Source organism: Phaenicophaeus curvirostris, chromosome 1 (genome assembly GCF_032191515.1).
Source record: "Phaenicophaeus curvirostris isolate KB17595 chromosome 1, BPBGC_Pcur_1.0, whole genome shotgun sequence".
Lineage (NCBI taxonomy): Eukaryota > Metazoa > Chordata > Aves > Cuculiformes > Cuculidae > Phaenicophaeus > Phaenicophaeus curvirostris.
Window position 1 is genome coordinate 3669975 of NC_091392.1, and position 17236 is coordinate 3687210.

At 41.7% G+C, this 17236-nt stretch overlaps 1 protein-coding gene across 2 annotated transcripts; it reads right to left on the reverse strand.

The window, feature by feature from the left end:
• Positions 1-1305: 1305 nt before the first annotated feature.
• Positions 1306-16589, reverse strand: LOC138725213 (interleukin-2 receptor subunit alpha-like). 2 transcript variants are annotated; one of them, XM_069866022.1, is made up of 6 exons: positions 16318-16589; positions 5178-5363; positions 4827-4949; positions 3940-4176; positions 2914-2961; positions 1306-2022 (listed from the first exon to the last, which is right to left on the reverse strand). In XM_069866022.1, exons 1-6 carry the CDS (start codon positions 16376-16378, stop codon positions 1979-1981), a joined length of 699 nt encoding a protein of 232 aa, XP_069722123.1. In that variant the 5' UTR covers positions 16379-16589; the 3' UTR covers positions 1306-1978. The 2 variants fall into 2 exon arrangements, with proteins under 2 accessions (XP_069722123.1, XP_069722036.1); XM_069865935.1 differs by having other exon boundaries at positions 4827-4958.
• Positions 16590-17236: the final 647 nt, after the last annotated feature.

The window sequence follows — 17236 nt, forward strand, 5'->3', positions numbered from 1 at the left end:
GAAAGGATCCTTCTCATTGTCAGACATAGAAGCTTGTTTTTTGTCAGATGAATTCCATCCCACCAGGCTGAATGTGGCTAAAAGGAGGCAGAAGACTATTCAAACTTCACAAATTTCCAATAATACAAGTACATATCAAGTACCACATATGCATGAGCGTGTCCTCAAATGCCTTTGCGCTAGGTTCTTTGGTGCTCTGCAGCTACGAAAGGAGCTGTCAAATCAATCAGCTGCCACAATCTGCAGCATCCTTCTCTGAGCTGGAAGAATATTGTAGTAACTGTTGTGGAAGTGGCTAGTCCAAAATAATTGGGAAAAGCAGGGTAATGACAAATGCATGTGGATGCTAAACTATGAGGGAGTCTAGTAAGTTTTTTCAGTTTATGTGCAGAGCGTAAAATGGGTTTGATTTCCTTTTCCAAGAGAAGCAGTGTGAGAAGAAGAAACATGTGACTACATTTAAAATGTCTGGGTAGGGAAGAGATGGGGGAACATCAGATGTCCAGCACCTCTCTTTGTGAGGAAGGTGGTGTGTGGGCTGTAGAGATGGTGCCATCATCCAATGTGCCTGGGCGAGTGGTCCATATGTACGCCTGGTCGGTTGGAAGAGGCTGCAGTTATATTAGCAATAATACATCTGCTATTTAGGAGGAGGTGGAGAAGTGTTTCTGGGAAGCAGTTTGAGGCAGGGCTCTTTCCCCATCTGTGAGTGACGGGGTGCACTCCCTCTTTCCGTAATCTGTAGGTAGAAAGTCACTTTGTCCCCATAAGAATTAAAATGTAATATTTTCTGCCTCCTTCCCATGCTGTATTTGAGTGTCCAGGCTTCCTCTTTGTTTGCTGCTGCTGGTCTTGGAGTTCCTGGTGCAATCTGCTTTCTTGAGTTTGGATCTTAATATTGCAATTCCCTGAGATGTCTCCTCCACAGCAGGAAAAAGGCTTTACTATAGCTGGGAAGAGGCAGGTTTTCTATGGCTTCTTCTCTATTTACTATGAGAAACCTCACAGTCTTTTTTGCAGAAGACACCACTTAGGTTCTCAGTTACTGTTTCACCTGCTATCGGCTCTTTCACCACTTGTTCCACCACAGAGCCAGTGAAATGTAGATTATTCTTGACAACTTTTCACTTATTATATTGTCAGAAATGCTGGAATGGCCCAGGCAATCTGCACCACAGTCAACCATCTTCACTAAAACGGGTTTCAGCACATTACCTGCACTTTCTATGGCTTTATCCTATCAAAAACTGGCAAAAAATCACTGTTGATGTGCTTTCACAAGGTCCTCCTCCTTTTTGAAGAAAAATCTCCATTCGGCCGAGAACCAGAGCCCATCAGTAAATAGGAAGGAACATGAAGAGAAATGGAGATGAGGATTAGCAAAGAGAGAGGGGAAAAGGAGAACTCCCAAGTGTCAAATAGGGACATCTTGGATTAACTAGGCTGGGGAGCCTGTGAAATGGAACAGCCTTTGTGCATCTTGGTGTAGTAATAGAAACAGTGAGAAGGCCAGACTAAAATAAGTCTGAAGTAAAAGGTTGTCATGACACGACTGAAAAATCAGGGGGACGAAGGAAGAAGAATTATGTGGTTGTGGTGGCAGATGCTCCACCAGACTTCCCAGATAGAAAAAGACTGATTGTGTAATCTATCTGAAACCAATACATTTGCATAATTAACCTTAATTTCCCCATGGGATTAATTTTCCACCCCTTATTTGAACTGCGATTCTCAGCTCCACTATGGCTGGGACGAAGAGTGCTTTTTGATTTCAAAAGCTCTGATTCTTCATTTTCTCGTGTCAGTATTTGATAGCTGAACAAGACAACACAAAATCCAAAGTCATTCATGTACCAAAGAAGGTATTCAGAGATCTCAGCAGTGCAATAGTGAGATGGATGATCCAGTTGATAGGTCTTTCATTTTTTTTTAGATTTCACATTTTCCCGGTTCCTTCCCACTTACTCTGCTTGGTGATTCACACAAAGACACAGGGAATGATAACCAGAACAAGAAAGATAGCTGTTAAAACAGAAAATGATCACAGTTAGTACCTGATTTTATCAGTGATTATTGAAACTACTCCCACTGGGAGAAGCAGGCAAGACCTGGGACAGGGGCTTATCTTGCCCCTGTGACCAGGAGCAATAGTTTTTCCATATTGTCCCACTCCTTCGCTCCCTGGGACAAACATGACCCACACAGAGACGACTTGCACAACTAGAGAGCAACCAGGGCCAAATAACCAGGTTCTACAGATGCTGCCATCTCTGGCAGAACTTACAATATTCCTCCTTCCCTTCCTTTATCTCATTCCATCATTCCTCCTTATTATAACATCTGCTACGGTTGTCAGCAGACTCCAGCTGCAATCAAGAGCCCTTGCACAAAGTCTTGAGCATATCCACAGTGAAAGACAATTTCTATTTTAGCAGCTAATTGTTGAATGGAAGATGGAGAAGGAGGAGAAGAAAATCTCTTCAGGCTGACCTAAATGCATCAATTTAAATGTAAGAAATATTTTATTTGCCTATTTTTTTTTTTACTCCTTTGAAACATGAAAGAAACGCACCATTTAAATATTTACATTTTTCCTTTTTTTTTCCTGTTGAAATTATTCACTGAATTACAGAAAGCCTCAGAGAAAGAACCTGAAAATTGCTTCATTTATCTTTTACATTCCTTATGAATCTTTGAAAACCTCTCTATAAAAAGCTTAAGTGTTTAAACAGTGTCTATTTACACTTTCTTTACTGATTTCTCACCCAATACATGGGCATAGATGTGTCTTGCGGTATATTTATTAGCTTTTATAACAGAGACAGATCTCTTCCTAGAACAGCAAATTGAAAGGGAAAGTAACTGCTCCAGGGGATGGGGTGAAGTCTGAGTCCAATTAAGAAAATGGCATACCTGTCACTGGCAGTATCACGGATGAGGAAAAGGACGGGTGATTCGAACCTGCAAAGAGAGAGAAATTCTTGATTTGTATTGATTTGCTCTTCTGGCGAAGAGCATCAATGTGGTGATGAGGACGGGGTCAGGCTAGGTCTGACAGCTCTCCCTCTGCACAGCAGACAATAATTGCCATGTTTGTTTCTTGGCCATCAATAGATATTTCCAGGCTGGATCCCAGCACGTGTGCTGATCTGATTATATACGTTAATAGCAAGCATGAAGTGAACTGTATCTTCCAAGCAATGGGAACCAACTAAAGTCATTATTTCATATGAGACCGGGAGGGATTGTTTTCAAGGTGCCAAGCTAGGATTTGGAAACATGGCTTCAAAAAGGACCTATTTTATCCCAGAAATGTAACCCAAAACTTCCTTGGTGCAAGAAAATAATCGAATTTCTCCCGTATCATGACAAGGATCATCTGAACTTGAGCCAATATGAAATGTAGACAGGTTTTTAAAAGAGGTCCTGTAAAAGTGGTCTCTTGATAAATCTCTTTGTGCTGAAGTTGTGGAAGACCTGTCCCTGAAGGTGTTCAAGGCAAGGCTAGATGAGGCTTTGAGCAACCTGGCCAAGTGCAAAGCGTCCCTGCCCATGGCAGGGGGGTTGGAAATGGTCTTTAAGGTCCCTTCCAAAGTAAACTTTCTATGATGCTATGAATTCTGGGGTAAGAACTGTGAAAGGGGAGGCTATTCCTTAACCAGACCCATTAAAGACACCGCATCATAACAAAGAGAAAGACAACACTTTCGGAGAATAAATATTTGGTGCACTAGTCACACAGACCTTATCTTGCTCAGGTTTGCGTGTACATTTGCAGGAAACAGGAATTATTGTTCTGATGAATTAAGAGCCAAGATGGCCTATTTCATCACCTATTCCAGGCAGGTTTTTCCCTAGGAGTGATGTGCTGAACCGGGAGGTCTGGACCCTACATGAGCAGGTCATGACAGTGATGTGATGCCAAAATATCCATCTTACCTTGCTCAATAGTCTGTGGAGGCAATTCTTCAATATAGCTGCTGTCATTGGTGCATCGCATTTCAAGGGGGGTCCAGGTGATTTTGCCATTCACCTTCTTGCAACTTATGGTGCCAGAGATGGGTAATTGCTTATCAAAACCACTCTGACATTTGAAATGTAGTACTTGTCCCAAGTGATACCTCTTGTCTGAGCTTAAAGAGGCATGTGGCATAGTCTTGGGAGGACCGCAAAAATCTGTGAGAACACAAGGCAGCACACGTTTAAAGTTTTTACCTACTGCTTTTTTTTTCTTGAAGCAACACAGACAAACAGGATACACCAGGCCTTCCTGATTCTTTGTTAGGATATAAAATACTCATTCACTTACACCATATCACTTGTTCAGCCAAGATACTATAGCAGTTGTTTCGTTGTCTTGGTCTGGGAGCTGGTCTCTTCTGCTAAGTAACAAGTATTTGATAGGAATGGTTGGACTCAATGATCTGGTGGGTCTTTTCCAACCTGGTGATTCTATGATTCTATGATAAGTGATAGGGTGAGAGAAAATAGTGTCAGGTTGTACCAGGGGTGGTTTGGATTGGCTATTAGAAAAAAAAAATCTTTATGGAAAGAATGATAAAGCATTGGAAGAGGTTGCCCAGGGAGGTGGTGGAGTCTCTGTATCTGTAGACGTTCAAAAAGTGTGTAGATGTGGCACTTTGGGTCATGATTTAATAGGCATGGTGGTGTTGGGCTGACAGTTGGACTTGATGATCTTGGAGGTCTTTTCCAACCCTAATGATTCTATGATTCTATGAACAATTAAAAATTACTTATCATTCTTGCACTGCTTTCATGGAAATCAGTTGGAGAAGTGTTACAGTAATGAATGGGCTTTTGCTTACCTTTCCAGCCAAACTCTGACAGATTTTCTTGTAACTGGAGTGCAGGGCGCTCTGTTTTATTTTCTGGCTTCTGTGTAAAATCTAACTCCTTCATGGGAGCTGCTGAAAATGAATCTTTCTTCTCTTTCTTCTCTGTGGGAGAAGTTATATTTCCTGAATTACAAATCGGACCAATAGAAGAGCAAAGCCAGAACACCCAAATTTTAGATGCAGGATATAATTGTTGCAAGTTCTAATTTGCAAAGATTAGTACAAAAGATCGTTTGTTAGAGCAATGCACAGACATGTCTTATACTGACTCATTGGAAAAACAATTTTACAAGCATTAAAAAAAGAACAATAAACACTTACCAATGCATTGGAATATCGCGTATTCCCAAGAAGCACCGTGCTCGCTTCTCTTACACTCAATTCCCATATACTGGCCTTTACTTCTCTTGTAGCCACTGTCACATTGATAATACAGTCTGGTCCCCAGTGCATACATTTCAGCAGTAACATCTGCAAATTCAGTCACTGGAGGAACTGGGCATTCTTCTGCAAACAGAAAGCCTGAGAATCAGGACAGTCGGTGCATCTACCATATCTACTGAAGACTTCCCACATCTTTCTGTCTTATCGATACCAGATCATTCCCAGACATCAGTGAAGTAAGCCTAATTCCGCTCCTAGCCACAGGGCTAAAATCACAGCTGACTGATCATAGAAACATAGGATTATAGAACAGTTTGGGTTGGAAGGGACCTTAAAGCTCATTCGGCTCCAACCTGCCAGTTGTGGACTGAGATATCTCCCACTGGACCAGGTTGCTCAAAGCCTCATCCAACCCAGCCTTGTACACCTCCAGGGTTGGGGCATGCATGACTTCTCCGGACAACCTATTCCAGTGCCTTACCACTCTCATAGTAAAAAATATCTTCCTAATATCTAATCTAAATCTCCCCTCTTTCAGCTTGAAACCATTACCCCTCTTCCTGTCCCTGCACTCCCTGATAAAAATCCTCTCCCCAGCTTTCCTGTAGGCCCTCTTTCAGTACTGGAAAGCTGCTATAAGGTATGAAACTGGATGTCATGAAGAGAACATCAGGGTATCAAAATTCTGTTTCTTCGATTGTTTCTGAGCCATGGAGTGGCTCCAAGTGTCTGGTAAAACTATTAACTATTTTAAGTGAACATTCTTTATTTTAATTGTAGAACAACCCCACCCTCCAAAACCTTCTTTACATTGAATTTAATTGTTCTCATTGATGTTATAAGTATAGATTTGTTAAGGATGTAGAAAAATTCCTTGGGTGCGTGTCCACCAAGAGATGTGAAGCCTGTATTTGTCTACGCTTCTTCATAGAATCATAGAATCACCAGGTTGGAAAAGACCCACCAGATTATTGAGTCCAACCATTCCTATCAAACACTAAACCATGCCCCTCAGCACCTCATCCACCTGTCTCTTAAACACCTCCAGGGAAGGTGACTCAACCCCCTCCCTGGGCAGCCTGTTCCAGTGCCCAATGACCCTTGCTGTGAAAAATTTTTTCCTAATGTTCAGCCTGAACCTTCCCTGGTGGAGCTTGAGGCCATTCCCTCTCATCCTGTCCCTCCTTCACTTAGGAGGTGCTGATTTGGCTCCTCCGTGTTTCTTCTAGAGGAGAAAGGATGCTGGAGCAAAGATGTTCTGCAGCAGCTGGGAGTGGTGGTGGAAGGTGCCAGGCCTATCTGCCTGCTTCTGCCTCTGCTTCTTGAAGCAGGCAGTTGAACCCTTTTTTCCTGCACCCTGCAGATGGGTTACATGAAACACTACCAACATTTTCTTAATGAAGCTGTACACAGTTACATTGTAGAGCTGCTGCTTGCACCAGTGAGGCATAATAAGCAAAATGAAGTTATTAGAAGTTGCAATCATCTATAAGCATATATTGGAAAGGGGAGTAGATTCTCAGTTTTGTCTGAGCACACCGAAGAGCAATGTACTGTGAAATAAGTTTGCAAATCTAAATATAACTTGTCCCAAAACAAGGACATGAAGTGCTGTGTCATCAGCAAATCACATCTAAATATACTTCTCAATCAGTTGGAATGAATTAAGTTAGATCATTTCAGCACACTTGAAAAGCCCACTGAGCTGGAGACCCAGAAACTGATAAAGGCACCATTTAATGATTATTTAAGACCTAAGGGCTGTGAAATTCAAAGATAAAACTGTCTGGTTGCATCAGGGCTGGCATTTGGGATCTTTGAGTGACTGATCTGTGTCCCTTTATGCTCATGTATGATAGTAACAGCTATTACAAGTAAAATTTCTTAGTCATCATGTCTTCACATTTTCTGCAGCCATAATGAATGCAGCCTTAGCAACCAACAAGAATGACTGCAAAAGTGCCTTGAATCCCTGATAGCTGTTCATCATTTGGTGTCTGCCCTTGACCCCCAAAGTGCTTCTCCTTGAAACGAACCCATGCGTTGCTGACAGCGACCCAGTCTGTGACTCCCAGACCCAGTCCGTGACTCCCAGACCCAGCCCTGGAATGCCCTTTTCTTTCAGAGCCACCCATCATTTTCTCTCTTTGATAGTTTCTGCCCTTTCTACTTTGCATTATATTGCCACTGAGTAGAAGTCATAAAGTTTGAAGAAGGCAACAATGAAAAGTATTGTGAGTGGCTTAACAGCTGTGTAAGGGATATTTCAATCTCTTTGTATCTTTGTGTTATCAAAGGATTTGCCTTGTAAGCTACATCAGACTGTGGCTTCAAGCAAAGTGACTGCACCCGAAATAGTTAACCACATGGTTTACCACAGACTGTCAGGGTGATTAAAATTAAAGAGTTATCAAATTAGTTGCAAGTTGAGATCATGTACTCTCACTTTCCCTGAAAGCTAAAAGCATGTTTCCCTCAAGACTTCAAAAGGCTCTTTGAAGCAGACTGCAGATCTGAATCTCAGTACAAGGCACGCAAACCTACAACTCTTTAGTCTCTTCTTAAGAAAACCCACAGCATTCACCCTACTCATCACAAAGGGCAACTATTGTTTTAATTAATGATCAAATGAAGTTAGGGCTCTTCTGTACTTGTGCACGTCTGTAGGTATCGTGCAGAAATGCTGCATATAGGGGACAGTGAGCAATGTTCATTCGACTGGCACTTTTGGATCAACTCATCCACTTTGCAGCTGGATCTCATGTAACACTCATAGCATCCAGCCTTTTCATTTCCTTTCAGCGACATCACTCATTCTTGTCTTCTCACATCTAAACCACAGCACTAACTACTCCTTTGGTTTTTACAGCCGTATTCCTCTCTCTGATCGAGAAGGTATTTTGAAAGATGAACTTCCTAGGTCTCTTTGTGACCTTCTGTTTGCTTCCCTCTGTTGACTTCCAGCTGCTTCACTGTCACATGAAATACTTTGCTCCCATTTTCAAGCATCTTTTCCTTCTCAATCATGATAACTTTTCAAAACATTGTCTTCCCTTCCCGTGCTAAACCACCTCACCACCCTCTTTAATATCAAAGTCATCATCTTTGGGGTATATTCTTGTACCAGTCCTCACGCTGGACACTGGGAGAAGCAGTGCATAAATACAGACATTTCAAGATATCCATTGCCATTACTCCTCTTTACTGTCTTTAAATATCTTAAGCATCTTCAAAGATGCTTCTTTTTGAGTGGGCTTTACTCATCTTTAGAGAACAAGTAAGCATCCACTATGCTGATCAGTATTGCTTCTGTACTTTCTTGCCTTATTTTTGTATCCTAAAGTTCCTGTGTCTTCAGCTATTTCTACTGTACCTAACACACATAAGTCTTAATTATCAGCCAGGACTCCAGACGTGGCAGCAGGAGATGTGAAAATAATTTGTGGTAATGATTACACATTCAGTGAAGTTATCTGAGAATGGAAGCTATCGTTTCACCCAGGAAAGCTCCCAGTGCTGTAACATTTAGCAGCATAACAGGTCCAAGCTAACAGCTGTATTCAAACTTCCATCAGGGAAGAATAAGTGTCTTCCAAAACTGCAAGGGCCCTAGGTGGTGGCATTTAAGTGTGCTGGGGTGTTTCATGGCACTGGACCTCCTGGCATTAGGAAAAAATATTTCATGGAAAGGGTCATTGGGCACTGGCAGAGGCTGCCCAGGGAGATGGTTGAGTCACCTTCCCTGGAGGTGTTTAAGAGATGGGTGGACGAGGTGCTGAGGGACATGGTTTAGTATTTGATAGGAATGGTTGGACTCGATGATCCGGTGGGTCCTTTCCAACCTGGTGATTCTATGATTCTATGATAGTGTGGAAAGACTGTGCAGAGAGGAAGCAGACCTGGTGAGGTCTGGATCAAATTGTCTATGCAGAATAACCTCTGGAGTGAATCATTCCCCCACAGATACTCCAGGGCTACACTCCTACTAGTATTGGTTTAAAAGACTGCCCTCACAACACCTTGAAATTTGAGGTTTTGCTTGCCTCCTTTTTTTCCCTTCGCCCATCCTCAAGTTCTCCATCCCCATGGCAAGTCGCTGTGTGTTCCCATTTCACTCTCTTTCAGTCTTGTTATCCGATGTCCTCCCTTCCTCTCATTCACAGCCTTCATTAGTCCCCACTTACCATTCTCATCACCTACACCCCAAAAGTGCTCTGCAACTCTGTTTCACTGCACTTACAGTTATTGACATTATTTATTGAAGTGCTCTCAGCTGGTTGCAAAACTGCTAGAACCTGTAGCTCACCTAAGAAAGGCACCTGGGTTTACACTGGAATTCTCCCAATATCAGTGGATTTTTGGTGCCTACAGCATTCCTGGAAATTTTGGAACACATTTTAAATACTGTCGTATAATGGATGGAGACATGCCCTGGGAATTAAAAGGAGACTTGTAAATTCAGATGATAGACCACCATAAAAGGTAAAAAGTAAGTAGTCAACTATTCGATCTTTTGGTGTGCAACCAAAATTAAGATTGATGTTTTTTCTGATACCTGCAATCTATTCCTTGTCATCTGAAACACAAAATACATGGGATTCTTGCTATTCCTGCTTAAGCGACAGTGTCTGATGTCACTTGAGGTGTCTTAGACCATCTGGGACCTCCACATAAGCTGCCTGATAGCACACAGCAGTTATTGGAGGCTGGTGTCAGGCAGAATACTTTTCCATGCCCTGTCTTTTGTCAGTTAATTGCTGTGTGCTAAATAAAGCTAACCTGCCTTTGTTGCCCTCAGCAACAAAGAATCATAGCATAGAATCATAGAATCATAGAATGGTTTGAGTTGGAAGGGACCTTAAAGATCACCCAGTTCCACCCCCACTCCTGCCATGGGCAGAGACACCTCCTACTAGATCATGCACCTCAAGGCCCCTTCCAACCTGGCCTTGAACACCTCCAGGGATGGGGCATCCACAACGTCCTTGGGCAACCTATGCCTGTGCCTCCCCATCACCCTCATCATGAAGAATTTCTTCCTAATGTCTAGTCTAAATCTTCTGCCCTCCCATTTAAAGCCATTCCCCCTTGTCCTATCACTACAGGCCCTTGTAAAAAGTCCCTCCCCAGCTTTCCTGGAGCCCCTTTAGGTACTGGAAGGCTACTGTAAGGTCTTCTCAGAGCCTTCTCTTCTCCAGGCAGAACAAATCCATCTCTCTCAGCCTGCCCTCATAGTAGAGGTGCTCCAGCTCTCTGACCATCTTCGTAGCCCTCCTCTGGACCCATTCCAACAGTTACATATCCTTCTTATGTTGAGCATCAATGTTTAGGCTCAGAGAAAAGAAATCCACTAGCTAAATCACTGTCAGTTCTTTCAGTACTCATACATTACTGACCCAACACAAAGTTGCTCAGAACAGACATACTGGCAGTATTAGGATTTATGAAGCTCTCCTGCCTGTTTCTTTTCCATGTATCAGTTGGCAGAGCAGACAAGGCATCAGAACAACATTTTTTGTCCAGAAAAAGTGAATGGAGAAAATTTCTAACAGGTATTTTTGGTATTAGGTAAACACAGACAGTGAGTCATGCCACAGTAACCTGAACGCAGAATTTCCTCTCTCATGTGGCTGTGTGTCACCGGTGCTGACGTTATTCTGATATCAAGTTAAAAGAGCAAGATGCAAAACTAGGACAATTTTCCCTCAAATACACAGGTGGTAAGATGGGATTGGTAGGAAATCAGCTATTCTGAAGTTCTGGGTAGAAGCAGTGGAAGAAACCAGGCAGTTGATGCACCTGGCCAGCTCGGAGATGAGGAGAGACTTTCCCCAGAGGCAGCAAGAAATCCAGCAAAGCCAAAATGAAGATAGTTCCCCCGATGTGCCTGAAACGGTAATTCAGCCCTGAAGGTTCATATGCTGCCTGAAACTACATGGTGTCTAAATAAAACAAGCCTCGTGAAGATGAAACTGATACGAGTGAAAAGAAGGAATTGATACCAGCAACTGGACAGAAATGGTAATGAACTTTTCCTGACTTCAAAACTTTTTCCCAAAGGGTCCTTTAACAAGCTAGCTACAGCTCTGCCTGCTTCTTTCTCCTCTGATTGATGTATTTTATAGTCTCTGTGGATTAGTAAACTGGTAATGGATCCCAGAACTGGGGCTAGAGTGCACACCTGAAGCTTATGGTAATTTGCTTGCGAGATTTTGGTTAGCTGTACTGTAGATCACACAGAGCTTATCTTACACAAAGATTTAGTAATGCAATTTAAATGACAGAATCTGCAGTTTAAGTGACAGAAATGCAGTGCAATCGCCAGGCACGAGATTTAATACAAAGAGCAATGGAGGAAAGATCAGCCTTATGGAGCAGGAGATGGGTTTTAATATTCCTAGTGGTGGAGAAGAGGTATGTCCTATTCTAAGGACTAAGCAGTTCAGTGCTTGCTGAGTTTGCTGTACTAGAAGATATCTCTGTTGGAAGGACAGGGTAAAATAAGCTGGAATATGATTGACAGCAGGAGCTGTCAATTAACTCTTTGTAGGACCATAGGAAATTAGGTTTGGGAGAGATGTACTTCTCTTATCTCTTGATTTAATTGTGCTAACCAGCTGTTTTTCCATTGACCCAAGCAGTGGAATCTAGTGCAAAAAAACCCCTCCATATACAGAAATATGTTGGTTCAACAGTGGACTAAGCTTTGTCATAATAAGCATCATTTAGTCTCAGGAACCTGCCTCCTTAGCTCCTGTAAGGAGTGAAGCTGGACAGACCTCTCTAGAGGACAGTGGCAGAGGAACATTCTTATATATTCACATTGATAATTACTGTGGTTTAGCTAATGCATTGATATAATTTTAAATCTCACTTTGCTGTGAGTTCCCAGCAAAGGAGCCTGCAGAGGCTGTTGTGTCTTCTACTGACCCAGATGTTTCTTGACTGAATATCCGTCTCTCCTCTTCCTAAACATAACTATCTCCCTTCACCTCCAACTCAACCCTGTTTTAAGGTATGGACCATGCAACATGCAGCTAATAAACCGCAGACATTTCAATTCCCTGTGTAGTCACTAGAAAGACAGTTACAGGATATGACTTATTGCACCCTTATCTGCAATCTGGTAGATGAAATGTATACTTAAAATGCTGCTTTCTCTCCCCTGGCTATGAAGGGGGACTACGTGGCCAGCTCGATGGATACGATAGTGCAGGTAGCTGGAGTTAAGCAAGATGAATCTCACATCTGCCCTGGTAGGGAAGCTGGGATGAGAACTTGGACTGTGAAATGGAGTAGGAAAAGAGAGCATTAGGAGTGTGGGAGAGTGTTTCCTGAGGCAGGGAGATGGAGGAAAACTAGACTGAGTACAGTGCAATGCTTAGAAAATGTACAAAGAATAGAATGAGGAGCATTTGTTTTTCTTATTCTTTTGTTTCTGGATGTTTATAATCTTCTCAGTTCTGTGGTAAAGCCACAGAACTCAAACTTCTTAAAGGCAACCACTGCACATGACAGGGTAGAACAGAGTCTGGTTTTGAGAATATCATATGTGAAAGTCTTGTTTTAGTGTGTGACATTTGAGTTTTGAATAGGTTTATCTACATTTTTGCTTAAATCTGTGACTTCAGTAACATCCGCCTCTTCAGTATTTTCATCTGAAGGGAAAAACATGTTATTGAGAAAGAAGAATGGCTTTTTAAACAGCAGCAGAAATTCAGATCCTTTTCTTCTGCTAGAACTTCCTCAGCCTTGCCTTTTCTTGGGTTGGAAGGGCAGTAGAGAATATCCTCTCTGAAAATAATTGAACTGTCTGACAAGGACATATCCCAGTCCTGGGTAATAGTGAAGAAGGGTCTAGTGGGACTCTTGATTTCAAATGTGGTTTTAGGGCTCATCTCATTTGACTTGTGGCCTTAGCATGGCCATTGAGCTTTTTGCTCGAGCTCTCAGGAGTGGGATGGAAATTATTTGTTAGTGTTGATTATTTTTCTGACCTTGAAATGCATGAAACATTTTTACAAGGAAAAATGGTTGTATATTCTTTATCTGGGGGCTCACACTTTACAGATGTGGAACAAAAAGAAAAAGCAGCAGATGACAGAGTGCTGCTACCCTGGCAGGGGTGGGGAACTGGGAGTCAAGTCAAGAAAGTAATGGAAGGATGTCAGAAGTGTGAGTTTTGGAGGAGACAGAGCAAAGACTCATTAATCCTAGAATCATAGAATGGTTTGAGTTGGAAGGGACCTTAAAGATCATCCAGTTCCAACCCCCCCATGGCAGGGGCACCTTCCACGGGATCAAGTTGCTAAGTAAGTCAGAAAATAAGGTTGTTCCAAGATTCAGGATCAGGCTTGGGAGATGAAAACTGCAGGTATAAAACATCCAAAACGTAGGCTTTTAAGATACAACTAGTGCAACAGGCAAAACAGGAGAGACAAAGCTGAACATTGAGAAAGAAAGCAGGGAGGCCAAAATTGCAACACCCTGGAGGCAATAGTGTGCAAAGTTAAAGGTAGCAGCTTTCTAGCAGCAGCTAAAGAGTGGGGTTTCTTTCTATGATAAAAGGAAAGGATGTGATATCCCTTCTTTGATGAGGTGGGGAGAAGAATTCTCCATCTGAAGGAAGAAGTAGATGCTGCAGGATCTCTGTCCGTAACATGTGCTTTTCCTCAGCAGGATCACAATTATTTAACAATTATTTAACATTTGGTTTTAATTGTAGCTGTATATTGGGCACTTTGCTGCTGAGGGCCACTGTAGCTGGAAGGTTTATAGAGGCATTTGCTCTTTGGTTTTTGACAACTTTAATTTATTCTGCACTGCATTTCAAATCCATGGGAGCGAGCACTAATATGCAAGTATAATGGGAAAGAAATTCCACTCATTTAAATGACTGAGATCTGGTACCCATCTTGTGTGAATGAAATTCAGTTGAATGAAATTCTTTCTTTTGTGAGTTTTAATCCTTTCCAGGTTTAACTTGCAAATCTATTCCTGTAAGATGAATAGCAAGATGGAAAGGTTGTAGGAGCACAGATCAGCTTTTATCTTTTATTTGACCCTCACCTAGCATGCTTCAAGCCTCATCCATGTCTGCAGCTTCTAGGCACTGCTGCTGTATGGAGTAAATGAGAGAAATGTGGTGCTCTTCACAAGAAAATCAGCATTTCTTTTACCCTCTTTAGCTCTAAGATGTAGTCTAATTTTTACTAAATGGCTTATCATTCCATGCCTTTGTTTCCCCAGATATGTATCTGAGGACATTGCCCTCTCACAGCACTTTGAGATCTATCAGTGAGACTGTTCTGGAAAATAAATGCTTTTTATTTTCTTTTTCCCCAGTAATACTTATTTGACAGTTCATTTTGCCATAAACCCTCTTGCAAACAACTTCTGTGGCAGGGTGTGTTTACAAAACTGAACATGCTGGGTTGAGCTGAAAAGACTAAGGCAAAATTACATGAATAGCATCATATGAATTGAGACACAGCTGATTTTTGACCAGTTTGACCCGTCCTCTTTCCCTTCTCTTTGCTGATGTCTGTTCCCAGTTCTCCTTGTTGATCCCTCTAAGGAATTGAAAAAAAATTGGTCTTACAGCCTCAATAGTTCACGCACCTCTACAATAAAAGTCCCTAATTTGATAAAAGGTGTGTTTTGATGTTAGTGTATTACTTGCAGTGAGAAATTAAATATATGTATATATATATACACACACTATGTTTAAACATTGAAAGAGTAATTGAAAATACATACAGGAAGGTAAGAAAAGAAGAGCTTATAGATACAGTGAAGACTGCAATTCTATGCATTTATTCATTCATCAGAGACATAAAACGCATCAAATAACATAAAATGTAACTGCTCTAACACCCCTCATTTTTTTCCAAGAAAACAGAAAGATTTCTGATAAATGAGACTTGCCAGCTAGAAATCTCACAATGTGTCCCTGGCACAGCAATATAGAAAGTGTGATACAGGGGCCTGACTCATCCCAGAACTGATCCTATTTACATATCTCTGGCTGAACTTCTCACAGTGATCCTCTCACACGCCACACTTAAGCACTTGCCACGGGCCCTGGCACTTCATTTGGCAATGAAAATGCCCCATGAAAGAAAAGGTACAGCATTTCCTAGCAAAATACTTTAACAAGAATAAAATCACCTGGGGGTTAAACATTCATGAAGGTACTACCTGCATTAATGAATTTGGTCATAAACAACACAAACTTCCCTTGAGATGTTCAGCCTCTGGTAAAATTTGCAGCCCTGCTAGATCATCCATCGGCAGTTACAGCACCAGAGTATCTGAGAATCTGCCTTAGGCTGTATCTGCTCATACCTTTCAACCTGGACAGCATCATTAGATAGAGAAGGAGATATCACATTTACGGAGCGCTGAGAGTGTAAGACTTTTTTTGCTTCCTTCTGAACAAAGCAATTTAAATTTAAACACACTAATATGTCACAAGATCATTTATCAATGAACACACTTGTCACAATAAATAAGCCAAATACAAGTGGTATCACAATTTATAAATGTGTAAAATTATGCTGAATGAATTAGCTGCCTTCATTCACAGTTTATAGGCACTAGTGGTTGGGAGGTGTGGCTGAAAGAATACTTGATATTTATAATACCCACAGCAAACTTGGATGGCACCTTTTAACTAGTAGCTTTGCTATCAATTTTACCTACAGAGGTACTGACATTTTAGTGTCTATTTTTATATATCCTAAAGTTACATGCAAAGTGGAAAAAAAAGCAGATTCAAAGAGCTGCCTAAGGTGCATAAGGCAGCTTTGATCTGCCCACTGTGCCAGCAATGAGCTGGGGGATACATACATTACTCAGGTAAAAAATATCCTATAGTGCTCTGGATTGTTTGCAGTTGATGGTTTGTGGGCACAAACCCCATTGCTCTCATTTCCTTAGAATAATAAATTCCTTAAGCTCTTAACATCTTTTCTTAACTGAAAGGAGTCAGGATGTTGTGAACATCCTCTAGCAGCCACCACAAAAAAGCAAATCATATTTTCCCTCCCCAAAAGGCAGAAATACAGTCTTTTACCTGGCTTGCTCCCCTTGATGGATCCAAGCAAGAGCCACATCAAAAGGCTCTTGAGCTCCATGGGACTTGCTCACATCTTTTCTCCTCACTGGTGAGGATGATGAAGTTTCTTAGAAGTGATGGGCTGGTGCCAACCAAGCCAGGCGTCTGTCTACTGCCTGGTTAGACTGGTGAGGAGCATCACGTTGGGTGCCTGACACAGACTTTGCTCTTTGGTCAGCAAATCATCATTTCACTGGCTGGCTCTGCAAGAGAGAATACAAGCTGCTGTCTGCTCAGGTATAAGTAGCTTTTACCCGGGAAATCAAACTAGATGCTCAACGTGGTAGAGCGTGCCGTCGTGTGTAGGAAGTGGTTTGACACATCAGAGCTACTGACTTTAGGGCTGTTCCACTACAGCTGAAATCAGTAGAACAGAGCAAGATCATAGCAGTCTTGTGCAGCCATTCAAGCCCAAATCTGTGGCTGGACAAGCATTTGAGAGGGACCATCACTGTAGAATAGTTGTCCAGTGTATGACAATGGACCTCAGACAACATCTGTGGATTCTGCCTACACAAAAAAAGATCCCACAGGGGTATCATTTTGGCTTTTTGGAGGGCTGATGATATTAAAACTTAGCTTGTTTTCTGATCTGTGTAAGTTTGCAGTTTCTCCAAGTGACATCTGAGCTTCTAAAAGATGGACAGTTTGATCAAAAAAGTAAGTCTATGAGGATGAGGCTGGCAGGTCTGGAAAGAGTTTCTCTTGCTCCTGAATTGTCTAAGTTTGTCATGCTTCAGTGAAATTTATTCTTCTGAATGTCATGGAAATGATCAAGGAAATAACACTTTTCATGTAATTGTTCTTCAGCCATCTCCACAGAAATCATTATTTGTTAGTACCTAGACAGTTAGTTGGGATAGACTATGGGAAAAAA